We start from the raw sequence: 27,995 nt of genomic DNA, 5'->3' as shown, positions 1-27,995 counted from the left end.
ATAACAGTAACACATAAATATACACATTGCACATTTTATTGGGTTAGTAAATATCAGATAATTAAATTCATATAAACACTTTACATACATATACTGCTTAATAATAAAGCAAATTATAGAAGCGAATGATTCTGCCTGAATTATCAAGAGGCACAATATAGGTAAATGCATTATTTTATATTTATTTTAATGAATTATTATTTTTAACTCATTGAACTTCTGGTAATGATAAAAAAAATGTAAGCCTTTAAAAAAAGAAATATATCTCATTAACAGCTACATAAATCCCCAGTGCAGGAAAACAACGCCAAATTATTGCTTATATTTTTTTATCTGTACACAATTAATTATTTATTTTTTTCGTTTTGATCATTAAAGACAAATGAGTTAAACGTAATAAATTTTAAAAATGCATTTTAAAAAAAAGCATAAACCTATACTGTGCGCCTTTTACAGTAAATACAATAACATAGATGGCCCTATCAGTCGGAGTGAAGGAATTGTTTTTCCATATTTAACCATGTAGTTTATTACATAAAAATGCATATAATCTCACAAAAATACATAATATAATACATATTATGATTATATATAAAAACAAACACCTCTGGCTGAGTTATACAGTACTGCCAAACACTTTTATTGAAGTAGTTAGGTTCATGTAAAGTATTCAATACTTTTTAGAAGTTTAGCAGAATAAGTTTTGCATCATTAATGTATTCATTAAAATACACAAATAAAATAAACTAATATATCAGAGTATTCATCAAAACTTTAAACATACTTTCCTGTAATAACAGTAGTGTTAGCATCTTTAAAAGTTTTCATTCTATTATAGGTCATTAACTATTACTTGACAACAAAAAATTGCATATGCTTAAAGTATCACAATCTATGAAAAATCCAACTTCCTCTGTGATAAATACCCCGGTAAAAAACGAATATTCACATTAGGATACACTTCAATTTAACCATGAATGTCCCATTTTACAACAACCAACAAATTTATCAAGTTATCCTAACAGAACTTTCAATATATAGTGAAAAAACCATTTCAATATAGACTGTCATAATTTCTTGGGAGACAGATAGTTTTGTTTGAATTTATGCAAACAAGTTTCATATCTCATTCATTGTTTATTGTTTATATTATAAAGTCACTACTAGTATTGAGTATATACCTTTGTGATATGGCCATATACAAGTAACTGCATTTTAAACCATTTGTAAACGGCCAAAGCCAAGATGCCGATATGCCAATAACATTCGATCAACAGTGAGTGAAGAACCATTTCAATACAGACCAAAGTCATAATTTCTTGAAGATTTACAGTCGAACCCTGAACTCGTTTGGCTCTATTCCTATTTGGCTCAAACTGGATGTTAAGGACCCATTTCTTTATACTGAAGGTAAGCATTCCCACTAGGCTGGAAGTTTCAGAGGCTCGAGGTATTTTCGCCGGTCCCTAGGAGTTCGAGCCAACGGGGTTCCCCTGTATGATAGTTGTGTTTGAATAAATGAAAATCTTTTGAAACAAGTATCGTAGTTTAACCTTTAACTTAATATTTCTGTAATTGTGTGTATGATGAGAGACTATGTAGTCTATGCCAGAATAAATGTATGTTCTGTTCTGTTCTGTGAAACAGTATAAAATCACCACTGATGAAGTAATATCCTAGCTAATAATAACACATGGAATGGACATGAAATGGTATTCCAATACACTTAGCAATGAACAACGTACAGGGGTATAATTACAAGGGAAAAAGAGAGCTGGAAAACTTCAGCATAACAAAGCATTTCCCAATATGGCATATGGCACATCTCAATAAAAGCTTTTGGCAAACGTTCTTACTTAACAACAATTAAACTATGATGTCTTGAATTGATTCTCAACTACCGTATCCAATCCAGAGTTGTTGTCCTGGCAGCGAATGTTTGCATTGTCCCTGGCAACATAAGTACTAAGTTTGTTCTAAATATCTTAAATGTGTTTTTAGGTATGGCCAAGGTTAGTGTTTGCATGACAATCATTAATACTTCAGATGGCAACTAGCCCAACATCACAAAAATACTAAGTCAAATCTCAATCTCAACTCAATTTACCACATAAAGGCATAGTAAGATTCAAAATCTTGCAGGTTTTTATACTTGCTGAAATAGTATTATCGCATAGAATGTGTTATTAAAAGAATTTGTCAATATTTTAAATAAAACTAATTCTAGAGCAAAAAATATACTTGAGTAATTGTTAAAAACAGTGAATTGTACTCAAATACATTTATGGCTGTAGAATATTTTTTCTTCTTGACCAAAGGCATTATTCAACATATTCTATGATAGAATGCGCTTTTAAAAGGTGTAAAGACATATTTGATCTTTGATAACTTTTGATGCTATGTGCTAAATTGAGTTAAGACTAAGATTGATATTTGACTTAAGTATTTTCGTGATCTACGGGCCAAGCCTATCTATCATCACATCATCCATGAGTTTTTCTTTCAAAAAAACTGTAAACCGAGGCCTTAGCAACATCACCAGTTGTCAAATTTAACATTTCACAAGCACCTTATCTTGTGTACAGGTGTTATTTTTTATTACTATTTGGTTTCAGCATATCAGTGTTCTCAATAAGAACCAGCTGCCGGCCAAAATGGATGGTTCAAATAGCAACTGGGTCGGTTCAAAATTTGGAAAATAAGTGAATATTAAGTAGAATAAGTAGGAGCTGGTCGGTAACTACTATTTGCATCAGTTCAACCAAAACTTATTGAGTACCCTGGCATATGCCCTTTATGCTAGTTCAATCAATTAATGTAAAAAAAGATATTTAAGGGCTTCCATTAAGATTTCAGTTCTGCAAGTATGAACTTCCTTGGTATATTTTTTTGGAAGTATTTTCAATGAACTATTAAAGTCATGCCTCCCTTATGCACCAGTCAAATGTAACCATGGCCCCACGAGGTCTTGGGGTATACCTGCAGAAGCCAGGGAAATGGGCCATGTTTTTACTTTCCAGGTGGCCCCCCAGTGCTGAGTGAATGCAGTTGTTTTGTCTTTGCGCCAAAAGTAGTGGTGGCTGTAATTATAATTGAATGATACATTATGCAACTAGTGTTGAAAATATTGTTTAACTATTCTATTAAAGATCAAATAAAATATTTCATCAAAAAGAAAGCTTAAACACTTTTGTACCTGATTAGATTTACTGAAAAAAAAGTTTATGAATGAAAAATTAACACATAGATTTTATAATGTGAACTTAAATAATCATAATTTTGGAAATTTCATCTTTAAACATAAAATATCGAGAGAGTATGGTAACATATTCTATTACTAGAACCCTTCATTTCCATTTTAATAAGCATAATTTTCCTACAAAATAAAAGCATTACAAAGGCTTTTAAAATAAATACCACAATAAATAAACAAGCTTTTATAATTGAATTCTACACAAGATTATACATATAGGTAAATAAAAGCCAAATAATCATGATGTCATAAAATTCAAGAGAGCAGAAACAAATATAACACAGGAATTTTATCACAAACACAATGTACAAAAGTTACAATTGCAATGTAACAGGTACAGAATAAATCATACCACATATTTTTGGTACCATACGGCTGATCTAAAAAAGATAGATCTAATTTTTTCTAAATCTGTCTCCAATTTGAAAGAAGCTTGCATATATAGGCAAAAAATGCATTAGCCATTAAATCAGTGTTAACACAACACTTTTTATATCCAACACTTTTCCGTCTGAATTCTGTTAATCTTGGTCGAAATCATAGTTAGCAACCGCAATACTTTATTTCGTTTATGCTACATACTCCTCATAGGTAGTGGAGCAGGTAGGACATGAAGCAGAGTGTAATAGTGTGTATCGGGATATCTCATGTTAAGCCACAATGTGCCATTATCCAAACACTGGGTCGGTATCTATGAAACATCTTATGCTGTTTCCTAATGTAAGTCATTTTCTTAAGTTACATATTACTGGTGATATGATAAAATACCAAATAATATCAAACTAAAGGTCCTTGTATTTCATTAATTTTAATAATGACTTAAGATGTTTTATGAATATCGGCACTGTTCAGGAATGGAAAGTATCGAAAGTAATATCAACAGGGCATGTGCAAATAGTTCACTCTTCTGTTGCCATCCAAGTGGTAATACAATTAAAAACAGACAATTTGACCACTTGTTTAAATATCCTACATGAGACAAGTTTCAATTATATTCTTAGTTTTCCTTTACCAAAGATTTACAATGCTCCCCCCCCCCCCAAAAAAAAAAAACACACAAAAAAAACAAACAAACTTGCTCTTTGCTATCATATGAGAGTCCTTTCAAGAAAGCGCTTGACAATCTTCAACTGTTCACACAACAATTTAAATAACAGAAATGTGTATTAATGTAATATTTTTCTATATCTATGCACCAAATCACATAATACTACTAAATTCCATCATTGGAATGCACCAGACCTTCAGCTTCAAATTGACGTAGATTGTTAGTTGGTACTATTTTTTCATACATAGATACTGTCTACTGTTAGTTATGACTAGCTAAAACTAAAAAATGTTCAAAAATGTGTATTTATCAGTTATTTTATGCCTTAACAAAAAATGTTTCTCTTATTAAGTAAATAGTTTCACCTTAAAGAGTTGTGGAAGGTACTTGTAATGTAAGAAAGAAAATCCCCATCCTTGTTAAAAAAAATACAACCAGAAATACAAACATTTTTAAGCCCTAATATTAATCATGCCATGAGGCAGTATAAATGTAGGATTCAACTTTGGGCAGGCAAGAACCCACAAATTGCTATATTTACATACAAAAACAAAGCTGCATTCAAAACAGACAAACATCAATTATGGACAGTTATATTTTTGACCAGAAATAAATGGAAAAAAGGGAAATGTCTTGACACTACCTTATAGGAAGCTCACATTCAAAATATGATCCGAAATGGTACACACAATTGACCATATATGCAGCCTAGAGGTGTCTGAATTACTGCCTAAAGAATTACATACTAGTGCACATTAAAGATGTATAAATTTCAGTCTATAACATAAATAAATTTATCAGATGGTGATCCAGCAAACATTATGGTCACTTACATTTACAAGATTCCATGAGAGGATATCTCCATTATTATCCGCAGTGTGTTCTGGCGTCTGGTAAAAATTAAATTTAAAATTCTATTGAAGCCAATAACTCAACTTTCAGATAGTAATTCAAACTCAGACTTTTGTATGAATAAGCATGGATTCTTACACTGGTTACAAGCCAAGCTTAGTTTATTCAAAACTTCGAACAAGTCCAATAGACTTCTTAACAGTGACAGGTTTCTTACACTGGTCTTTCGGTCTTTTGAAAATGTTACAAGCCAAGCTATGTATATTCCAAATTCTTAACCAATAGACATATTAACAGTGACAGGTTTGCGGACTAGTGGAATTGCAATTATTTCAACAACAACAGTTAACAATAGCAGCATGTGTCAAGTCACAAATCTCCCACACACCAATCAACTCTGCATGCCTGTGGCCATCTGCCCATTCATGAGCCCCCGTAGTTTCTTTAGAACATCCTCCTGTAATTTTTTCTTGTCTCGATCGTTCTTGCTAAGCGAACTAAACACCTTTCCCTTCTTCTTTTCGCTGTTGCTTAACCTGCAGGTGGAAATAACACAAAACAATTATTATAGAAGTGCCACGGAGAAAAATGCCAAACATTTGTGTATTTATTTTACAATCAAACTAGAGGAATGATTAAAACACTATTAAAATCAGATTGACAGACCTCGCTACACATGTGCACATTGTTTCTTACATCATAGATTCCAAGGCTTATACCAAAATCTTGAACGTTTTAAAAATTTGCATAACAAAGTCTGTGCCCATCACACAATATATTTACGTATTGTTTTTTTGTTTATAATTGTGATGTTAATACCAATACTGCTAAGGGTTGAACTTACTTTTCCATGATACTTGCTGCGACCTGTGGTTTTACACGGACGTACTTGGCCTGGGCGTTTCCAAAGTCTGCCAGGTATGAGGACCAGTCCTTGGTCAGGAACAGGTGGAGCAGTTGACGGAGATCAGCAAATGCAAGCTTCAAAATACCCTCCTCGATCCCAGGCACCGGGCTGGACTCCGCAAACTCTGTTGTAAAAAAATAATTATTATTTATTAAGCGCAGAATAGGCCTTCACATTTGCCGAAGTCTTACCACCAGAATATCTTCAATTTTAGGTACAGGACTTGCCTATGTAAATCTGTATGTGGGGAAACAGTTTTTTTGTAATTAATGACTTATGAGCATACAAAAAAAGTTTATCAGACTTATCAGACCCTCTTAATCCTAATTATCTAAATTGACTCTTTAAACCCTGTATGGGTGGGGAGATTTCTTTTTATTAACCAGCATACAAAGTTAATATAAACTGCCATAGTCAACCAGACCTATATTTTACTAGGGACTCCTCTCAATATCAATTACCAATCACATTTGCTGAAGTCAACCTTTATCAGCTTCAAGTTAACTTCTTTGATGCCAGTTTAATGCATTTTTATGAAGGAACTGGTTAAAGTGAAGCACACATTTACCTTCACACTGCTTGACATCGAGGCTGAACTGCTCCAGGGCCTGCATTGTCATCGCCGTTACGCTGTTGTCCTGCAGAAACCCCATCAGGCTCCCCGCTATGTGTTTACAAGCAGACATACACGCCGTCTTCGCTACCTTCTCCTGCAGTTTTAGAAGACAAAACAATGTTATAACAATTTCTGATACTTAACAAGAATCATGTAAGCAAAAGCTGACACTCATCTGTTTTTCCTTTCTGGATTGTATAATTTAGGGGCATAACTCAAACAAATCCACACATCAATGCAAGAGTTATGGGCCTTGATCAAGGTTTTAAAAAACAACAGCATGATGCAGACGCCATTGCAGTAACAATACTTTATATTTTTTTATCGAAAACAACAGAAGAGCTAAAAATGAAAGCACTGACATGAAATAACATAAAAATGTTGAAAAGAACTCATTTTAGTTGAGTCAAGTTCTAAATCAAAACACTGTTGAAAAAATTAATTACTTTGACTAAAGGCCTAAAGTTTTGGAGCTACTTAGAATCTTGATTGAAACAAGGCGGCTCATTTCTCAAGTGGGAGTGAAAGTAATGAATTATTGTTCAAAGTGTTATATGTACTAAACTTCTTAAAAAGAAAGGAAACTCTTTAAAAATATTTAAGGAACAAACAAGCATTGAAAAAAACACTAAAATTCATTGAATTGTCATTGCCATGCATACTACAGAACCGTTAAAGAACAAAACATTTCCACAATGGAGCACAGCATTTGCTCAACGATGCTGAGAAATCTACAAAACATTACTTGTTTCAAGAAATACTGGAAATAGTGTTATTGGATAATACTATTTCGTGAGACAATAAAATGATTACTTTAGGAAGCAACAGAACCTGAGAAGCCTTGTTATGGTAAAAATTAGTTTTGAAAGAGCTCACCAGAAGGATGCAACACTCCTTATTTTCCTGGTGACAAAGGGGCGTTTCTTAAGATATATGTAACCCAGAGCATTCGGCCGTGCTACTGATACAATCCTCACTGTCAACATATGAACCAAGTATCATGGAAATATCTTCAACAGATGCAGATTTATGGTCAACAGTAACGTTTTCACACATCAATACATTTACAGTACAATCTATAAATAAATATTTTTCGGTAAAAAAAAGTAAACCTGATAATAAATTACAAAAAGAATTTTGATTTTCACTTTATATATATTAAATAATATGGGACAAGAAAGGTATGCAATAAATGATGGTAGGGTCAGGATTTGGCACGCTTAGTTTTGATGCAAAGGATTGAGGCGAGATGTGTATTTCCTGATCAATATTATGATCAGTATATTCTTTTCCTGAAAACACCCTGAGGCTCAATAAAAGGGAATCAAAATGCACATGTAAGCATTCATGGTCATAGTAAAGGTCATTACGATATCTTGATGCATAACACAGCAATGTTCTACTACTTTTAAGGGGGTATATAAACAGAGTCCGTGCAATGATTATAATGCTGAATGAATTCATTCTATATCGAACTGATCACAAGAATGCATTTCATAATTCTGTATGCTTTATTTCATGTCAAATAAATACCATGCATTGCCTATCTTCCCCTCTGTTATAAACCTCCTCTATTTAAACTTATGTGAATACTGTCTTACTTAAAACTGATTGTAATATTACATTGTGATCTAAATCGACACCTGATCATTTTTCTTTCAATAAACAGACAACCAAATACACCAAATTGAAAAATAATCACAACTATCTTTGTAAACTTGTTGTAGAATCAAGTTAACTTGAGCATCAGGTAAACTGATTTTCTAAATAACAAGTAGTATCATCACACATATCTGATACATGTATATATATATATATATATCTCCAAGTAAATTGCTAAAATGATGCTCTTCAGTTGACTCAGTCAAAATAGGGACATAACAGAAAATTTACATTTCCAGACTTATGGGCCTTGCTATGTATGTAAGTTTTGACTCCAGCAACATGTGTACCAAGTTTCATTGAAATATAATCAATGTTTTTTTAAGTTATTGTCAGAGTCATGTTTTTTGCACCATGATGCAGACGATGACAATGACACCTAAGCTATGACGATAACTCACCATTTTTTTTTGAAAAACACTCGGACAAAAATGGAGCTTGAACATGAGAATCACAACAGGGGGAAAACATGGCAGTTGCTAAAGATTGGCCATATAGGTTTTCTAAGCTAAAAGCACAACTTATGTATCTCACCGGGACCAACGTAGCCATTGCCTGACACAGAGACAATAGTCAATGTACAACATGATTTCACAGGAAATATCATGCAAACAAAAGAAGAATGAATACTTAAGGGTGCCTATGCTTGTTGAAAGTTTCTCGGTTTAATTATACAGTAGGTCAAAATCGCTCAATTGAGCTATGTCTGTACTGTACAAGTTGGAGGGTAAAAATGGGTATAATTACTGTGCAAATATGGAAAATAGTGCAAAAAGCAAATCAAACACAAAAAGGATGTTTTGACACCCCAGTTTAAGACTATGAGTGCAACTGCTTTCTTAGAAATATGATTCTCAATTCAAATTACTATAGATATGTACATGTACTATATGAAATTGATTACAGTTAACATTTTTTCATATATATTATGGATATTTTCAAACAAATCAATAAATTCTATTGTCTTTTTGCTGCTGAGAAAGGCATTTAGACAAATCTTTAAATTTAAGATTAAACATTGAAAGCTTGTGTTTGTCTGATGAAATATAACCTTTCTACACAATCATATTGAAGAACTATCTATTAACAATACATTTCCAAAATAGTTTTCAAAAAATAATCATGGGGTAACTAACATATTGGGAATAAAGTGCAATAATGAACATGGTTGAAAGAATGAAACCTGTTTGTTGGAAGAACTCTGTAAAATAGTTCAACAATATAAACTGGGCGTAACTTCATGCTTCAAATTGGATTCCACATTACCCTTTCTGTGCAAAACAACCTCTGGTAAAAGTATTTATACATATGCACTTTCAATAGTCAACTTTGGGTCCATTGTTCAAAGCTTTGTTAAAGTAAATAATGTGATCAACGACATCTTTGTTAACTCCTAAATGTGACCTTTTTATGATGTGCTTATATATTTATATTTATAAACAAATCATGTACAGCTTAAATAGCTGTCTCAAACTGTGTTAGAAGTACTGCACTTCACAGGTGTCTTCATTAAACTTCGAGAGCAGTAAAGATTTCAAAGTAAACAACGATGACTTTAAAAACGTTGTAAACTTTAACAAATTTCTGAACAATCTGTCCATTGTGTTTTCCAACTAAAGCAGACATTACATGCATAACAATGTGTATGATAAGTTTATACTCAATTCTTTTAGCTCCATTGTGACAAAGGCCGAGACTTTATAGAAATATGCTCGTGTTGAAACCAGCATTGGTGTTCATTTTGAGAGGCCATGGGAAAGTTCCCCTGGTTGTTACCTTTACCACTAGAATACTCCCACCCTGGTTGATATCTAACCCACAACCTGTTGGTTGAGAGGCGGACACCTTTACCACTAGACTACTCCCACCCTGGTTGATATCTAACCCATAACCTGTTGGGTGAGAGGCGGACACCTTTACCACTAGACTACTCCCACCCTGGATGATATCTAACCCACAACCTGTTGGGTGAGAGGCGGACACCTTTACCACTAGACTACTCCCACCCTGGTTGATATCTAACCCACAACCTGTTGGGTGAGAGGCGGACACCTTTACCACTAGACTACTCCCACCCTGGTTGATATCTAACCCACAACCTGTTGGGTGAGAGGCGGACACCTTTACCACTAGACTACTCCCCCCCTGGTTGATATCTAACCCACAACCTGTTGGGTGAGAGGTGGACACCTTTACCACTAGACTACTCCAACCCTGGTTGATATCTAACTCACAACCTGTTGGTTGAGAGATGGACACCTTTACCACTAGACTACTCCCACCCTGGTTGATATCTAACCCACAACCTGTTGGGTGAGAGGTTGACACCTTTACCACTAGACTACTACCACCCTGGTTGATATCTAACTCACAACCTGTTGGTTGAGAGATGGACACCTTTACCACTAGACTACTCCCACCCTGGTTGATATCTAACCCACAACCTGTTGGGTGAGAGGCGGATACCTTTACCACTAGACTACTCCCACCCTGGTTGATATCTAACCCACAACCTGTTGGGTGAGAGGCGGACACCTTTACCACTAGACCACTCCCACCCTGGTTGATATCTAACCCACAACCTGTTGGGTGAGAGGCGGACACCTTTACCACTAGACCACTCCCACCCTGGTTGATATCTAACCCACAACCTGTTGGTTGAGAGGCGGACACCTTTACCACTAGACCACTACCACCCTGGTTGATATCTAACCCACAACCTGTTGGTTGAGAGGCGGACACCTTTACCACTAGACCACTACCACCCTGGTTGATATCTAACCCACAACCTGTTGGGTGAGAGGTGGACACCTTTACCACAAGGCCACTCCCACCCTGGTTGATATCTAACCCACAACCTGTTGGTTGAGAGGTGGACATCTTTACCACTAGACTACTCCCACCCTGGTTGATATCTAATCCACAACCTGTTGGTTGAGAGGCAGACACCTTTACCACTAGACTACTACCACCCTGGTTGATATCTAACCCACAACCTGTTGGTTGAGAAGTGGACACCTTTACCACTAGACTACTCCCACCCTGGTTGATATCTAACCCACAACCTGTTGGTTGAGAAGTGGACACCTTTACCACTAGACTACTCCCACCCTGGTTGATATCTAATCCACAACCTGTTGGTTGAGAGGCGGACACCTTTACCACTAGGCCACTACCACCCTGGTTAATATCGTAGGTAAATGTTGAAATCTTAGCTTTTGTGTTGTATAAAATAAGGTTCCTTGTTTTGTCTTCATATACGTAATGAACCCAAGAACATAAACACATACATTTACATGTATAACTAACTACACAGACAGGTACATAAAGCTACGGTACTGCTTATACTACAAAATAAATAAAAGTAGCCAAAATGAAGAAACATAATAAAAATCACACATAAGAGCAAAGGATAATATAAAATGAGCACAAATTAAAATATGTGATAATTAGTAATGCAAATGTGTGAAATTTATTAAACATACAACATGAGAAAGCTCAAACAAATTAATACATGTATTTCATTTACAAGTCTAAAATCAACTAAAAATATTCTGTCAAGTACAACATATCCTTGAGTTAAAGCATGACAACACTCAGGGTCGTGACATTGACCTACTGACCATAAAGCATTGGGGTCAATTACAGGTCAATGGCAACATACCAGCAAAGTTTCATGGTCCAAAGTCAGACTGAGAAAACTGTTCGATAAAATAAGAAATAGGGTGCCGATAGACGGACAATCTATCTGACAGTACGCCATAAATTTTAAAATAGAAATGAATGTAGAAACATACCGGAAGGTTTGTGAAGGACATGAATATACTCTGTAGAAAGGCGATCAGATCCATCAAGTAGCCGCTCGGGTGGCTGACCTTGTCCATCATAGTCCAGTTATAACTCGCTGAAATTAAAATGGATTAATAGTGCTTTTATGAATAAAATCCTTGTTTTCAAATCGGTTGTAACTGTCTCAGACAATGTCTTTTCATGACATGTTTAATGTTGAACATAGTCTTTATGGAGATTTGTTTTCCAAGAATAACAGACATTTTCTGTATTTGATGAAGGATATGATAAAAAGATATTACCATTTGTAACGTTCCCTAAGCACATTAATATAATCTCTTAAAATTAACAGAAAATATTCCAGAATTTTTCTGACTGTCAAAATCTATATATAGCATTACCTATATCCAAGAACTCATCAATCTTGTTGTTGAGTTTCTTGTAGATGTATTCCTCCGCCTCGCTTCTCGCATCCTGCAAAATAGTATTGTTCACTTTGTTGACATAAGACCAGATAAAAAAAAGTTCTAGATTCCCATCCCAACCCTTCCCTGTTTGAGAGCCAATACTCCAATGTTTTATATTCACCAAACTTTGGCCATCATGGCAAGTTGGAATAAAAAAGGAATATTGTGCTGAATTTTTACCACAAATATGGTGTTATCATTATTTTACCATTTTACAAAGAATAAGCCCACCCGCTCAATTATTACTCTTAACCTATTTTCTCAGGCCTTTCTGCAAGGGCATTCTCATAGAAAAGGTCATCATCACAATACTATAAGGAAGAGCAATGTAAACAAATGCCATCGGGCATCTGTCAATCAATTCAGTGTATATGGGACATAACTCTACAACTATTTAAGCCGGAGTACAAGTAAAGTACATGTGAGTATGTGCCAATTGTTTCTGACAACATGAGAACCAAGTTTTATTTGAATATCTTGCTTGGTTTTTAGCTATGGCCAAGTTTTTCATGCCAACAAGGCCAATACCTACAACAAGACCAATGCCTACAACAAGGCCAAAGCCTACATCAAGGCCAACGCCTACATCAAGGCCAACGCCTACAACAAGGCCAATGCCTACAACAAGGCCAACACCTACAACAAGACCAACGCCTACAACAAGGCCAACACCTATAACAAGACCAACGCCTACAACAAGGCCAATACCTACAACAAGACCAACGCCTACAACAAGGCCAAAGCCTACATCAAGGCCAACGCCTACATCAAGGCCAACGCCTACAACAAGGCCAATGCCTACAACAAGGCCAACACCTACAACAAGACCAACGCCTACAACAAGGCCAACGCCTACAACAAGACCAACGCCTACATCAAGGCCAACGCCTACAACAAGGCCAATGCCTACAACAAGACCAACGCCTACATCAAGGCCAACGCCTACAACAAGACCAACACCTACAACAAGGCCAATGCCAACAACAAGACCAACACCTACAACAAGACCAACGCCTACATCAAGGCCAACGCCTACATCAAGGCCAACGCTTACAACAAGACCAACGCCTACAACAAGGCCAACGCCTACAACAAGACCAACGCCTACATCAAGGCCAACGCCTACAACAAGGCCAATGCCTACAACAAGACCAACGCCTACATCAAGGCCAACGCCTACAACAAGACCAACACCTACAACAAGACCAACACCTACAACAAGACCAACGCCTACAACAAGGCCAAAGCCTACATCAAGGCCAACGCCTACATCAAGGCCAACGCTTACAACAAGACCAACGCCTACAACAAGACCAACGTCTACAACAACACCAACGCCTACAACAACACCAACGCCTACAACAAGGCCATCAAAGTACCTCTTAATATTCCTTTAAAAGAAAGATGCAAAATACAGACATGCAGAAATTGTACTCCCCGTTAAGCAGAAAAGGTTTATGCCATCCATTTGGAAATAACTTTTAAAAGCTTAGGACATTTGGGGGTAAATTGAGCACAATGTTTTCATATGATCGTAATTATAACATACTTTGTTTAACAGCAGCGATTATCATACTTGAAAGAGAAGTAACCACAACAAAGAATTTTCTGCCATTATTTCATGTCCAGTTACCATGTCAAGAGTTTTGCCCCTTCCTTATATTTTATTTTTTCTAACAAAATTTTAACATCTCTATATACTGTGATTATTTTTTTTTTATCCATTCCTGGGTGACCACAAGACTGAGTGCTCAGCATACATTAAAGTCCGAACAGCCAGAGTCTGATGTTCTTATCATTGAGTCAACTTACCAGTAATCTCCATTGATCAAACCCAGGACTCTCTTAATACACTATTAGTAGCCAACCCTAAAATAAAGGGACTTAGCACCTCTATGTATTAATTGATTTGACTCCAGGACCCAATTATCTCATGTCTGGGGTATATGCCATGAGTGTAAGAACTGACGATTCTGGTTTCAGTTTTAAGATTGTAATCCTTAGTCCCATATGCCATCCACTCAGTCATCTCCTCCTGAAGTGAGTCATACCTTAAACATGGAAATCCCTTGAAGTCTGGATGCATGTACGCTATCCTTCTCAGCCCTGTAACATAATGAGCTATTTTTTTAACAAAGCAAAAAACTCCTACGCAGGAATCAGTGAATTATTCAAACCGAGCTAAAAACTGTTCATACAATACAAGAGAATCTAAGGATGACAACATTGTGAAGGCAGTGCTAAATTGCTTTTTATCAATCTATCATTTAACATACTAATTATTAATATGTTTCAAATTATCTTAAACAGACTGTAATGATTCAAGGAAAAATAATTTCAATTGTTTCAACTCAATTCTGACATTAAATGTAGTTTATATCTCTATTACAAACATCACCAAATAAATAATCAAACTGACTCACACATTTACAAAGAAAAAATTGAAGAAAAACATTGCAAAAATTAACAGAATTTACCGGTAAGGTTTAACGATCTGACACTAAAAATCGATTCAATTCAGTGAGCGTTAAGTTTTGAATAGGTTTTGCCTGTGTTACCCTGTGATACTGGAGATGTAATCCTCCAGGTGTGTACAGGACTTCTCTAAGTAGTTCATGTTGATTGATATCTGGATTAACTGAAATTTAAATGATACATCCCACTATTATGTTGTGAGGTAGAGTGGAATACAGCCGTATTGCACTTGGTGGAAAGGGATAAGCATATTCTGCAATGTGTATTGCTGTCTTGTTTGTCTATAGTTGTTTGTAAGGTTGTTTGTCTAAGGTTTGTCTTGGGTTGTTTGTCTTAGTTATTTTTCTAAGGTTGCTTTTCTAGGGTTGTTTGCAATTTTGTTTGCCTAACGTTGTTCATATAAGGTTGTTGGTCTAATGTTATGTGTCTAAGGTAGGTTGTATTAGGTTATTTGTAATGTTGTGTGTTCTTCTAATGTTGTGTGTCTACTGTTGTTCATCTAATGTTGTTCATCTAATGTTGTTCGTAATGTTGTTCGTCTAATGTTGTTCGTCTAATGTTGTTGTATTACGTTATTTGTCAGGTTGTTTGTATAATTTTGTTTGTAATGTTGTTTGCAACTGTATGGATTGGATTATCCAACAATAAAATATGATATAATTTCTTTAAAAAAATGCTATTTTTAAGATTTCACTTTAACCATTAATTTAATCTGCCCACTCAGCTTTAGACATTTGATAAAAGCACTAAATATGTATGCCAATTCCCAACTGTTTTTGTATTTTGTAGGAAATAAAAGAGCATAACTAATGAGTTATCTACTATTGAACTCAGAGTAATGGGCATTAATACAAATGTATGAATGGCCACTGTTGACATTTTTAAAATTTTCATGCAAATACCTTGAACATTTTTTTTTATTATGGCTTCATTTTTGCACAACAACGATGCAAACACGTTTAGACTTTGCCAATATCAGGAAAAATTTCCTTCAAAAACAGACAAGCTTAAAGTGCAAAAATACCTTCTTATGCACATACATGTATAGCAAACTCAGATTTCGGGCAAACCGGGATGATAAATAAAATTTGTAATTCTCGGCTACTGTACCTGTAGCAAACTAAGGTTTGGCCTCTTGATGAGGGAAGTCAGACAGCCGCTTAGGGTCCGTGTAAGTAACAGGTTTGTAGACTTTCGGATCATGTCATCGATCTCTGTGTGACTGAAAAACAAATGCATCACCAGCATTTTAGCTCTATTAAAGTTTCATGTGCTAAATAGCACAAACATGTTTATAGTATAGGAATGCCAATGTCAAGGGATAGGTATGACTTTGTTAAATGGGGGTTCATGGGCTGTTTAGGCATAGAGTATGATTACCTTAGATGTAGATCAGCAGAGAACTTAAGGCAAGCATTGATGTATTCCTTCACCTGGTTGTAGATGTTTGGCACAAACTCGGAGAACGGAAACCTCTTAGGAAATGGGGCCTGTGAAGAATAAAAAGCTATATAAAGACAAATATTTAATTTTCATCCAAAAAAACTCTCTTTTGTTTCTGTCAAGTCGACACACCAGGTTTGTCAGTCAGTACTAAGCCAAACTTAAACATTCATATACAAATCAGCCAATATTTCAATTGATCAGCATATAAAAGAATGCCTAAAGTTAGTTTTTAAGTTTAAGTTCAAGTGTAATGATACTTCAATATTTACACTAGTTACACATGAGGAAAAGTTATGACTACCGGATAGTTAAAGCTTGAGAAGAGCATGCCAAGACAATGCTCTTCCGTTTTCTCAGTCAATTAGGGGGCATAACCAGCTTAATGAGACATGTTGATATTGTAATAATGAAGATACATGTACCGAGGTATGCACCAAGTTTCATGCAAATATCTTTATCATTACTCCAGTTATACCCAACATGACAACGATGACAGTGCCACCAAAGCTTTAACAAAACCTTTACTGTCTTTCTTTTAAAAACAAAAATACATTACACTTAAAACAATGGCCATTATAGAGTTAAAGCTGCACTCTCACAGATTAAACGTTTTGACAACTTTTTATCTTTTGTCTTGAAACGAGCCAATTTTTGCGAAAATCCATAGAAACCAGATATATAAGACTGCTGACAAATAATTAGATCGCAGATTTTTATATTTAAGTTCAAAAATTGATGTTTTATGCATTTTTCTTAAACCGTTAGTAGCAGTTTAACCAATAAAACATTAATTTTTTGAACAGAAATATGAAAATCTGCAATCTGATCTTTTGTCAGCAATCTTATATCATTGGTTTGCAGATATTTACGCAAAAATTTGCTCTTTTCAAGACAAAAAATAATAATGTTGTAAAAATGGTTAATCTGTGAGAGTGCAGCTTTAAAGTCTTAACACACTATTACCAACAATAACACCAAGAGAATGTCAAAACCTGGACTTTTATCACAATACACAGACAACTAAAGAAAATCAAGCTAAATAATAGATTTTGAAACTGCACCTGTTGAAGTTCTTCATCATGGAAGGGAAACTGAGTTGTCACAGCAATGAACTCAGCCTCACACTCGATATAGATTGGTGTGTAGTTGTCTTCCGCAAAGATCCCATTGAAGACTCCGACCCATTGACGCGTCAAGGTGTCACTATACTGGTCCCTGGACATGAAAATGTAAGTCTGGTTCCTATTTCTCAAACAATCTTAAGTTCCTTATGACAGGATAAAGATCAGCACATTAATTATTTCTACACATAATTTGTGTAATGTTCCCCTTTTCAAGAGTTTCAAGATTGTTTAAGGAAAGTAATTAAAAACAATCTCAAACCAATTTTGTTTTCTTATATCAATTTTAGGCAAATAATTTGGCTGCATGAAATAAGGTTAGTTCTTAAACATGCTACGCTTTAGATAATTTGAGAAACTAGGGCCATATAGTTGACAACCTGCTAGATGACAATCTTTGTAAGCTTTAGTCAATTAAACATTCTGGTATTAATAGGGTTTAAAATATATGTACAACTGCTGAACTAATATTGATAAAAAAACAAGATTTTACATTTCAAAGATTGATGTTGCTCTTTGTCACAGTAAAACATTGATTTTTCCCTTCAATAATTGTCAATGGAAATTTTAGAAATAGAAGAAGACTATAAGTATCTTTCATAGCCGAGAGTGTAAGATAGGTTCATCCCAACCTGAGCTTAGGGTGTTTTGCAGAAACAAGGTTTACCGAGTTTCCACAAAAACACCCTGCCCTAGGGTCGGGATTAACCTATCTTACAAGAGCAACTATGGTAGATGCTTTTTCTCCCACCTAAGTTAACCAAAATAAATTAAAAATTTATTTTTTCGCTGGAACTCTTTCGTGTGTAGTGAAAATAAATTTGTATAGATATATGTTAATTCCTGGTTGTCATGGACATGCAAGCAGTGATTCAGATTATGTTAATAGTCAAATAGTTCTGAGAAGAGTGCAGCATTATTTCTTGAACAGAGCGTGAAAACAAAATTATGGTGCCATTTAAAGCGAGAATTAATCAATTAGGATTCTAAATATTGCCACAAGACAAGGTTTCCATGATGATACAGACGACAGTTTTTAACAAGGGAGGTAATTGTGTGATGACAATAAAAAAGAAGTTCCATAAGAGTCCTTGTTTTATCTTTGCCCTTTGCCAAGATAAGAATTTCTAGCATGGTCAGTTTTTTGGATTTACTTATCTAAGGTGGGAGAAGTTGACCTCTTACACTAGGCACACTGGTGCAAGAAGTCACTAACTACAGATAGAAATGGAAGCAGATAGTGAGTTCTTGCACGAAGGTGATGATATGTGCACCCAAAATCAAAACTAAAACCTACCTTAATTCTAATAACAGTTCCAACAAATGACCCACACTAAACCCATAGCCCTGAAATAAATAACACATGTATTGATAAGGAAACATGTTTAAAGGTGCACTCTTACTCCCAAATAAGATGTACCACAATTAATAAAATTGTTTTAGTTTACTGAAAAGGATAAATAAATATCGAAAATAATGGTTCTTATGCAGGATACTATGTTTAATTTGAAAGAAAGGTGCAGAAAACACAGTACTTCTACCTTATGAGACTATAGTTGAACACTGTAAATCTTTTATCACTCACCAATCATTTAATATTTGTGCATTTTTAGCTTTTAAATACATGATCTTGTTATCAGTAATTAATATTTTCAAGAAAAGCATTATTAAGTAAATGATAATGGTTAATCACTCGAAACTTATGTGTGTTAGACATGTGTATGTATTGATTTTAAATAAGAGTGCCACTTTAAGCAACACTTAACAAGCAGTTTACAAAAAATATGTCAAGTGTTGCCGATACAAAACTTTATTTCCTCAGTCTGCTGAGATGCACAGGCCAAAAGGCCAAAGCTGGTAAACATTTTTCCATGCCAATATATAATTTAGTCCTAAAAGTTTCAATCTTAATGGGATAAGAACCGATCTCTTTGGGGCTACAGACATTCCATAAAGTGGCCAAAATTTGAGCCAATTCAGGGCACATTCTCATGGTATGTTAATACTGACACCAGTACTGGTTTCTACAAAGCATTACTGGTGATATATCAGCTTCAAGCTGTCTTCACATTCAAGCTGAATAAATCAGCATTAAACTATTTAATGTACAACAATGTAATTCTCTATGCAGATTACCTTGAGGCTATGGAAAAACAGGTAAAACAATGTAATTCTCTATGCAGATTACCTTGAGGGTATGGCAAAACAGGTACAACAATGTTATACTCTATGCAGATTACCTTGAGGGTATGGCAAAACAGGTACAACAATGTAATTCTCTATGCAGATTACCTTGAGGGTATGGCAAAACAGGTACAACAATGTAATTCTCTATGCAGATTACCTTGAGGGTATGGCAAAACAGGACTAGAAGCTTCTTAATCTCCAACATCATACTACTCTCCTTGCTCTGGGCCTGCAACACAATTACCAGTTCATTATGGTTGTCCAGTTAATGCACGGTTATTGCGAATGCAATCAGGGTTTGATTCCCGGCCTGGGCAATGTGAGTTTTGTTTGTGGTCACCAAGCTGGACAAGTGGGTTTTCTCTTAGTACTCCTGTTTCCCCCACAACACAAGACAACAATCTCGATTAACATCAAGCCAACGAGAGTGATAAATATAATGTTGTTTTAACTTGTTTCACAATTGTTGTAAAATAAACATCTTATATACCAGTGATCTATTAAAGGTATTTTTCTGACTACCAGACTCTTGTTTACTTCAGACACTTAAACAGACTGAAACCTCCATTATGAACAGTTTAAAAAATGCTTCAACCAAAGTAGGGAACAACCCTTGCTGATCAACCATTATAACTGGCATATCTTCAAATATTTCAGACGAAAATATCTTTTAGTAACTGTTATATACTATATTGACATTTTCAAGATCAACGTTTCATTAGAAGTGTTAAAATATTGAAATTTGGCTCCAGTTTAACTTGATGCTTATTATTTCAACGTTGTCTGAGAATTAATGCATAAACAAAAACAAATAAATTACTATTTTATATGGTAAAAGAGTGAAAGAAATACGCTTCTTACAGAGTTGGTTCGGAGAACGGACACAATCTTGCTAACAGACGTTTCCCAGAGCTCATCCATGTAAGCCCTGTTAACCAGACCTTGCGTTGTGCTTAAAATGTGATCCTCCACAACGAAGAACCTGCAAGGGAGAGGCATAGGTGTGAGTATGTATTTCCCAGGAATTTCCCGCCGTCTTCAAAAGTATGGTAACTTCCTTTTATACCAAACTTGGTTTGTACAGCCAGACACATAAAGCATTCCCAGCACATGAGGGAGTTCTATTCGTAGAGTAACCGCCTCTCACCCATGTATTCATTAGTTAGAGCTCAAGCAAAGGCATGTTCTCTTGGCCTCTCTTAAAAAACAAGTGTTAATTTCTTCCCAGAATAAAAAAAATTGAGTGCGATTTATAACAGCATTAAGCTGTCTTTACCAATTAAGCTTAAATACATTTGTTTAAACTAAAGATAAGAAGCCAACATGACAACGAAACATCAGCAATACTAATGAGCCGACAAAATTTATATCTGTTCTTTAAATTGTGAACAAACTTATATGGTTTTATTTCATGCAATATTTACAGAGATTAAACAGAAGAAATTGTTAATCAATTATAAACATTACTTACCCAACAATATCATGGAAGTATTTCTTATAATTCTCTATAGACTCATGCTGAAAACAAACACAAGAGCATTTTTCATGAAGTCATCGAGATGTGTGGAAAAAATTAAATTTATATGTTTCATAAATATTACTAACTTGACTATGAATATTTGATCCTGGAGTTAGACTTTTAATACAATTGACATATTGAATATACCACTGACTTATTTGTGCTAAGTTGAATGTGGTGCTACGATGGGGTACCAATACACAGCAAACCCCGTCTTATCTTCTCAAAAATGTCAAAATACTAATACTAAATATTTATAATGGTCTTAAATAGAATTTGCAGTGCCCATCAATTTACAAGCAAAGTTCAATATCACCGTAACTAACTTAAGTTCAACATCACTATGACCTACTGACTATGACCAACTTGCATACCAATTCTGAGAACTATACGAGAAGGCATTCAAATGGTATTACAAAGGTATGACAATGCCGATGGTTACAAGGTCAGACAAAGTAATCCCTAGGTGTCTGCCATGTGTGCAGACAACACAGTAAGACGTACCATGTTTGGTGGTGGTTGAAGGGAGAGTCGAGCCTGTTTTCTTCTCTGCTTACGGTAGTATGTCTCAAAATGTTCTCGATCACTCTGAAATAAAAGCATTTATACAAAGGTTTTGGTATGTTAAGGGTTACATCATTGAAGGTAACTTGGATAATAAACAATAGCAACATTCCACTGATGTTGTTGTTGTTGTTTTGGAGAGTTTGTGTAAAAAATAGGGGGGAATAACTCAACAATTATTAATGTCATTAATAGTTATTGCCCTAAGGCTTATTATGTGTGTATTGTTACTGTAAAAAGGTCCACCAATTTTACTGTAAAGTTATGGTCTATGTTTTAATTTTTGTGTTAACAATTTAAAGCATACCAACACCTTCAACATTGATCCCATAAATTTCACAAAGAGACCAGGGCTTTTTCTGCCCATTTTGGGAAAAAGACCCTAGACATTTAGGGAAAAATTGCGTTGCAAATATACCTAAATTGGGAATATTTACAGTTAAATAACAAGCTTTTTAGTCTCCTGCGCATGAGTAATTTATTAAATATAAGTTTCTTTTCCCTTTCAAAAGACCTAAAATGGCTGAAATATAAATCCTTGGGGTGTAAATATATCTATGCAATAAATCATGACAAATAATACTTCAAGCTGATCTCTGAATGGGATGAAAATCAATGTTCTCTGAATTCAATTATCCCCAAAATTTAAAAACAAAATTGAATAATATGAATGAACCAGTACAAGTATTACTTTGATTGGGATTTTTTTCTGAAGAAATATCATAAATTTTGCTTTGGGACCCATGGTACCTATAGAAAAAGCCCTGGAGACTTATTTTTGCTTGTTGCCATTTAAATTTGATGGGTAACATTTGTCTCAGGTAAGATATATAAACGAAATAGAATTGAACTGATAATGCCTGTTCATGTAAATAAAACATTGCCTGCTCACCAGCACTGTGTAGATGTGGAGACATCGGTACACAGGAGAAAAGTCTATCAGATCTTGGGCACTCAGCTCCTGTCAAAACAACCACATTTATACTACGCACATTAATTACACATGTAGCTTATACTTGATAAACAGATTGTACAATGATTTCAAATAAGTTCAAATATAATTCCATTACATAGGCATAGGTTCATTACAAGATGTTGTCAAACTAATTTGCCAAATTTTTTATTCAAAACCACACTAAAAAATTAGATTTGTTTCCAGAGTATTTCTTTAAATATGGATTTTGAGAGGGGTTTTATATTTATTTTTTTTCCAGATAAACAAATGTATAAAATTCAGCTCTAAGTTTACCAATTTCTACAACTTTTCACCAATGATCAGGGTTCCCGCTGGCGATCGCCATTGTCGCCATTTGCGACAAAATCGCAAAAGAGGCGATAACTTTTCAAATTTGGCGAATTTATGGCGACAACGATTTTTTTCTGAAATATTTTCTTAAAATGACGTAAGTGGTGACCATGCAGCCTGCATGATAATCGATTCTGTCACTGCCATAAATCAAGCGCATCTGCTGGTGCGACAACAAAAATTAATCCGATAATTAGGGCAAGCAGTCACGGCCCAGTCAACACCTCGCTAATTATTGCAGAATTTTATTGCTTTCACGGATAAACAATGACATCCTTTAACTGTTATGTCTCTTATTAGCAAACAATTTTAATATTTAGCTCAACAGCCTTGTTGTTGCGTAATTATCGTGTTAGTTTTAAATATGCAAATCGTAGAATTTTATGTTGTCGGAAAGTCGTGATATGCAAATTTCGTAATGACGTTTACGCGCTTAAAATAGACTTGCTTTCGGTTTTGTCGCAATTTGTAATTGCTATAAATGCAGCATTCTAAGAGTTCAAAAAGTGTCAAAAAGATTAACAGAAATCAAATAAATAGGATTAAACCCCATTTGATAAGGCTTCTAATATATTGGCTGGAGTAAAGAGTAGGTAGACAAATTTCTATTAGGAAAGTTATGGCCCTAGTTTGACAATGTATATTTCTTAGAGTTTTCATTTATTTTAAATTTATCTCATAATTTCACAAATGTATTCTTTTATTGTATGCAGGCATTAGACTGAAATCAACATATTGATGTTTATGTCACATTTTTTGCAATATTTTTTTTATTTATATACTAGTCCATATACAATGAATTTTGTCAACAGAATAACAATTTGCTATTAATATCTTGTGCTTCATGTACAACAAAATGTTATGATTTGCACGACAATGTGCTAATTAAATGCAATTTAAGGCTCTTAAAATGCTTAAACCCATGAGCTTCAGGGGGCTTCGCCCCCTTGGCCCCCACAAGGGCGCTGCCCTGGACCCGTAAGGGGGCCTATCGCGGCCCCCTTAACCCCCCGCGAAAAAGTGGCGACAACTTTTTAGAACCCAGGGGGAACCCTGATGATGATTCTTTTGTCCAACTAGAAATCTAGAGAATGGGTTTTACAACATTGGTGGGCTTGTTGAGAATCTAAAAACAAAATATTATTGAACTTTACTTACCTCTTCATCTACGCTGTGGTGCTCGGCCAGGGCTGGGGATTTATTCTCATCATCACTGTCATCTTCCCTCTCACCCGTGAAGGGGTTTGGAGGTGCTGGGGCACGCTTCTTTTTCTTTTCTCTTTTACGAGCTATTGATGGGTCCATGTTGTTTTGCTCAGCAGCCTGCAAATGTATAAGCTTGATGGTTTATTTGATAATAGAACTAACTCTATTTTACATTATTTTCATTAAACAAAACAAGAATATAACACAACAACATTCGTAAAGGAAGGCAATCATTGTTCATTTTTATTGAATACAAGATTTAAAAAACAAACATTTGCTGTTAAAAACTATCGTTAATGAATTAATGCTTTAATAATTGATAATTAATATTTCAAGATCAAACAGCAAACTCCCAGCAATATTAAGATATCCATTATAACAGATTATTGACGAAGCCATAGAGCAAAATTGAAGTTATAATTATATAACAATGATTTTTTCAAATATTTATACAAGTGTCTCTTACATGTCCCATAGCCACTTCCCCGATCTTAGCTGAGTGTTTCCGTATGTTCTCAAGAAAATCCTTCAGGTCGGACATGCTCGCTTCCTTGATACGGTTCCGGAGCTGGGGTATGGCTTCTGCCATGGTCTGTGAGAACCAGTGGCTGCTCACACGGGGCAGGTATGTGTGCTCTAGTTGCTCAAGAGTCTTCAGGGCCGGGTAGAACCTCTTCTCTTTCATCTGGTCTTGGAGTTTACCGTACATCTCCAAAACTAGGTGTGCAAAACAATAGAGGTCAGCTACTCATCATGGGAAACTTACCAGTACTGTTTGATTAGTAAAACCGTCCTGAAGTTATTGTGTTTTCATAAGACATTTGATTGTGACCATTACATATGACGTAGTGACCCCCCCCCCCCCCCCCAAAAAAAAGGTTATCTGCTGGTCAAGGGCAACCTACCAAGTGCTGGAATTTGATGGTCCTAGGTTAAACAGAATTTTTTGTTTTCATTTTGAGGCCTCAAAATTCATATTTAAATCATATAAAGCTCAACTTGTTTCATACCTATTTTTTAACAAATCTATAAACATAGGGGATTATTTCCCTGGGCGAAATTCCGAAAAAATATAAAAATAAAGTTTACTTAAGATAACAACTAAGGTATTCACCACAAAATATAAGAAATGAAAGTAGTTACAAGACATAGACAATATGAATTGAACATTGGCCCCTGCAAGCCTTAAGGCTCATTCAATGCATATTAAAAATGCCCTTTCTGACCTTGCACCAAGCCCTTTATAAACCCTGGCTGGAGCATTGAAGATGTTTACCAAGTTTACAAAGAAGCACAGCAGTTACATACCAGGTAGGCAAAGAGAGAGCTGTTCTATGGCCGAGGCAATATTTTTCTGCACATGTCGGCATCTGATAAGGTGGTCTCCGCGATGAAGCAGTGGTTCACATGATACTTGCAGAGCAGTGTTTGTGGCATCTATTTCTCCCTACAACAGATATGAAACTTAGTATTTCAATTGACTTTCATGACAAATCATCTCCCTTGTTTTGATATCATGACAAAAATTTAAAGTGACACCCTTATTCAAAATCAATACATACACATGTATTACAAACATAAATATTGACTGATAAACCTTTATCTACTTACTAAATAATACATTTACGGAAAATATTGATTACTGATAACAAGATTGTAACCGTGTATATATTGGCTGAAAACGCAAAAATATTAATAAATGATTGGTGAATGCAAATTTTTTTACTGTGATCTACTTTCTTCTCATAAGGTAGAAATTACGTGTTTTATGCACATTTCTTTCAAACTAAACTCTGTATCCTTCATAAGAACCATTGTTGTTTACCTTAATTCATCCTTTTTGTTACATTAAAACAATTGAATTAATTGTGGTAAATCTTTTAGAAGTAAGAGTACATCTTTCAATAAAAGAATTTAGAAGAACCTAGTTATTCTAAAAACAACCCTTACCCTAAGATGTGCAGCATCTGTGCTGACTTGTAGCAGTTCTCGCACTGAGTCAATGAAGCCCTGGTAGTGGTAGTTGCACATACGCTCAATCTCTTTATCATGGGACTTGATCTTGCCCACCAGCAGATCCATGAACTTTCCCAGCTCATCATCATCATAAACAGCTCTAAAGGGATTAAAAAGTAACTGAATTGGTACCAAGAGATGTCTGTCAAACAGTAGGAACCCTTTGTGCTGCAGTCATAAATAAGTCATAGATGAACAAGCCCGAACTTTTATATATAGTATTGCTAGACATAAATTTTTTGAATAAGCCCTGAGTTATGAAATTCAGAATTTGAGCAAGCCCAGAATACATTTTACCAGTGCAGGGCATGCAGGCTTTTTTTTTAACTTCAACCACTGGTGCTGTTTTGTCTGAAGCAAGTGGAACATTGAATACATTGCAATAAATCACAGTTTATATTGCATACTGATCTCTGAATGTGATGAAAGAAACAATGATTTCTCTATTCAATAATTGCCAAAACTTCACATCACACAATTCAGTAGGATGTTGCACCAACCATTTTTTTATTTTACTTTTCATTGTTTTGTTCTTCTTCAGAATGGGAAAAATATAAAATATTTTGCTAGTGGAATGGGTCAGATAGGCGAACCCATGGCTACTTAAGAAAAAGCCCTCGTACCAAAACTACTAGTTTCTTGGTCCTAGGTCAGTCTTTTTTGTCCGACTGTTGACCTTATCACCTACTGACCTTAAAAACAAAAGGACCATCTTCTGAAGGGCAACCTACCATTGAAGTTGAACTGCCAAGCGCCTCAAATTCGCAGGAGTATCATGGCTTCACGCACTTTTCCTCCCATGTTTACCAAATAGTGGCAGCGGTAAATGGCATGAGTACCTTTGTCAATCTATTCGGTTCAAGCCCCATGAAGGGTGCACTTTTCCTCCCAGGTTTACCACATTATTTCCATCATATAGTATAGAGTGAAATTAAGCGATTTTGATTATTAATTTGATATATAGTGCTTGCCATTTATTTTACTACTCTGACCTTTTTGTCAAGTTTCTGAATCAGACTTTCTGCAAATTAAGGACCAGGGACTTCTTGACATGCCAATGAGTGACCTAGCAGCTAACCCACATTTCAAAATGTGATACGCCCTCCAGCCGCGTGTGATCACCTTTGCATTATAAGCAAATAAAATGGAAAAGAAAACTCATTTTTTTTTACGAAATCCTGAAATGTCAAGTCCCGAGAGTGACTAACCTTAAAGTTGTGGCAAGCGGCCCATCAGATGTTTCAATTTCTGTGATTAAATGTTCATGCTTAGCATTGATCGATTCCTGACGCAAACTATCAGCATCTTGAACACTATCTAACCGTTTCCAGTGATTACTTCTTTTTCTGGGTGTTGCTTCCGCCATTGCCAATCATCATTATTGCGCAGGCGCTTGCACATTTCGTTTATGTCATAACGGTTCCAATTGAAACGGTTTGATTTTTGTAAAATTCCGACAGAAAAATATATTAGAGACAAGTTTTATAAGGTCATTCTCTTAGAATAATAATGTATAATAGAGTTTTCTTCATATATTTAACATGTTAGTAATCAGCAAGTA

The 27,995-nt window shown here is 35.2% G+C and overlaps 1 protein-coding gene across 3 annotated transcripts; it reads right to left on the bottom strand.

Annotated features, from left to right (window-relative positions):
• Positions 1-20: 20 nt before the first annotated feature.
• On the bottom strand, positions 21-27,806 carry LOC128211354 (exocyst complex component 6B-like). Of its 3 annotated transcripts, XM_052916046.1 has the most exons (22): positions 27,643-27,806; positions 26,369-26,534; positions 25,727-25,865; positions 24,885-25,135; positions 24,371-24,535; positions 22,799-22,867; positions 21,847-21,930; positions 21,295-21,341; positions 20,685-20,805; positions 19,981-20,052; positions 18,934-18,983; positions 17,577-17,730; positions 16,450-16,559; positions 16,180-16,291; positions 15,153-15,232; positions 14,646-14,700; positions 12,529-12,601; positions 12,136-12,242; positions 8,873-8,893; positions 6,629-6,770; positions 5,998-6,184; positions 21-5,689 (listed from the first exon to the last, which is right to left on the bottom strand). In XM_052916046.1, the coding sequence occupies exons 1-22, from the start codon at positions 27,798-27,800 to the stop codon at positions 5,545-5,547; spliced, it is 2,508 nt and encodes an 835-aa protein (XP_052772006.1). In that variant the 5' UTR covers positions 27,801-27,806; the 3' UTR covers positions 21-5,544. The 3 variants fall into 3 exon arrangements, with proteins under 3 accessions (XP_052772006.1, XP_052772007.1, XP_052772008.1); XM_052916047.1 differs by lacking the exon at positions 8,873-8,893; XM_052916048.1 differs by lacking the exons at positions 21-5,689; positions 8,873-8,893 and having other exon boundaries at positions 5,994-6,184.
• Between the last annotated feature and the right edge of the window lie 189 nt (positions 27,807-27,995).

The sequence above is a fragment of the Mya arenaria genome, chromosome 12, assembly GCF_026914265.1.
Source record: "Mya arenaria isolate MELC-2E11 chromosome 12, ASM2691426v1".
Lineage (NCBI taxonomy): Eukaryota > Metazoa > Mollusca > Bivalvia > Myida > Myidae > Mya > Mya arenaria.
The sequence above is the reverse complement of the archived record's forward strand: the minus strand, read 5'-3'. Positions and strand labels throughout refer to the sequence as shown.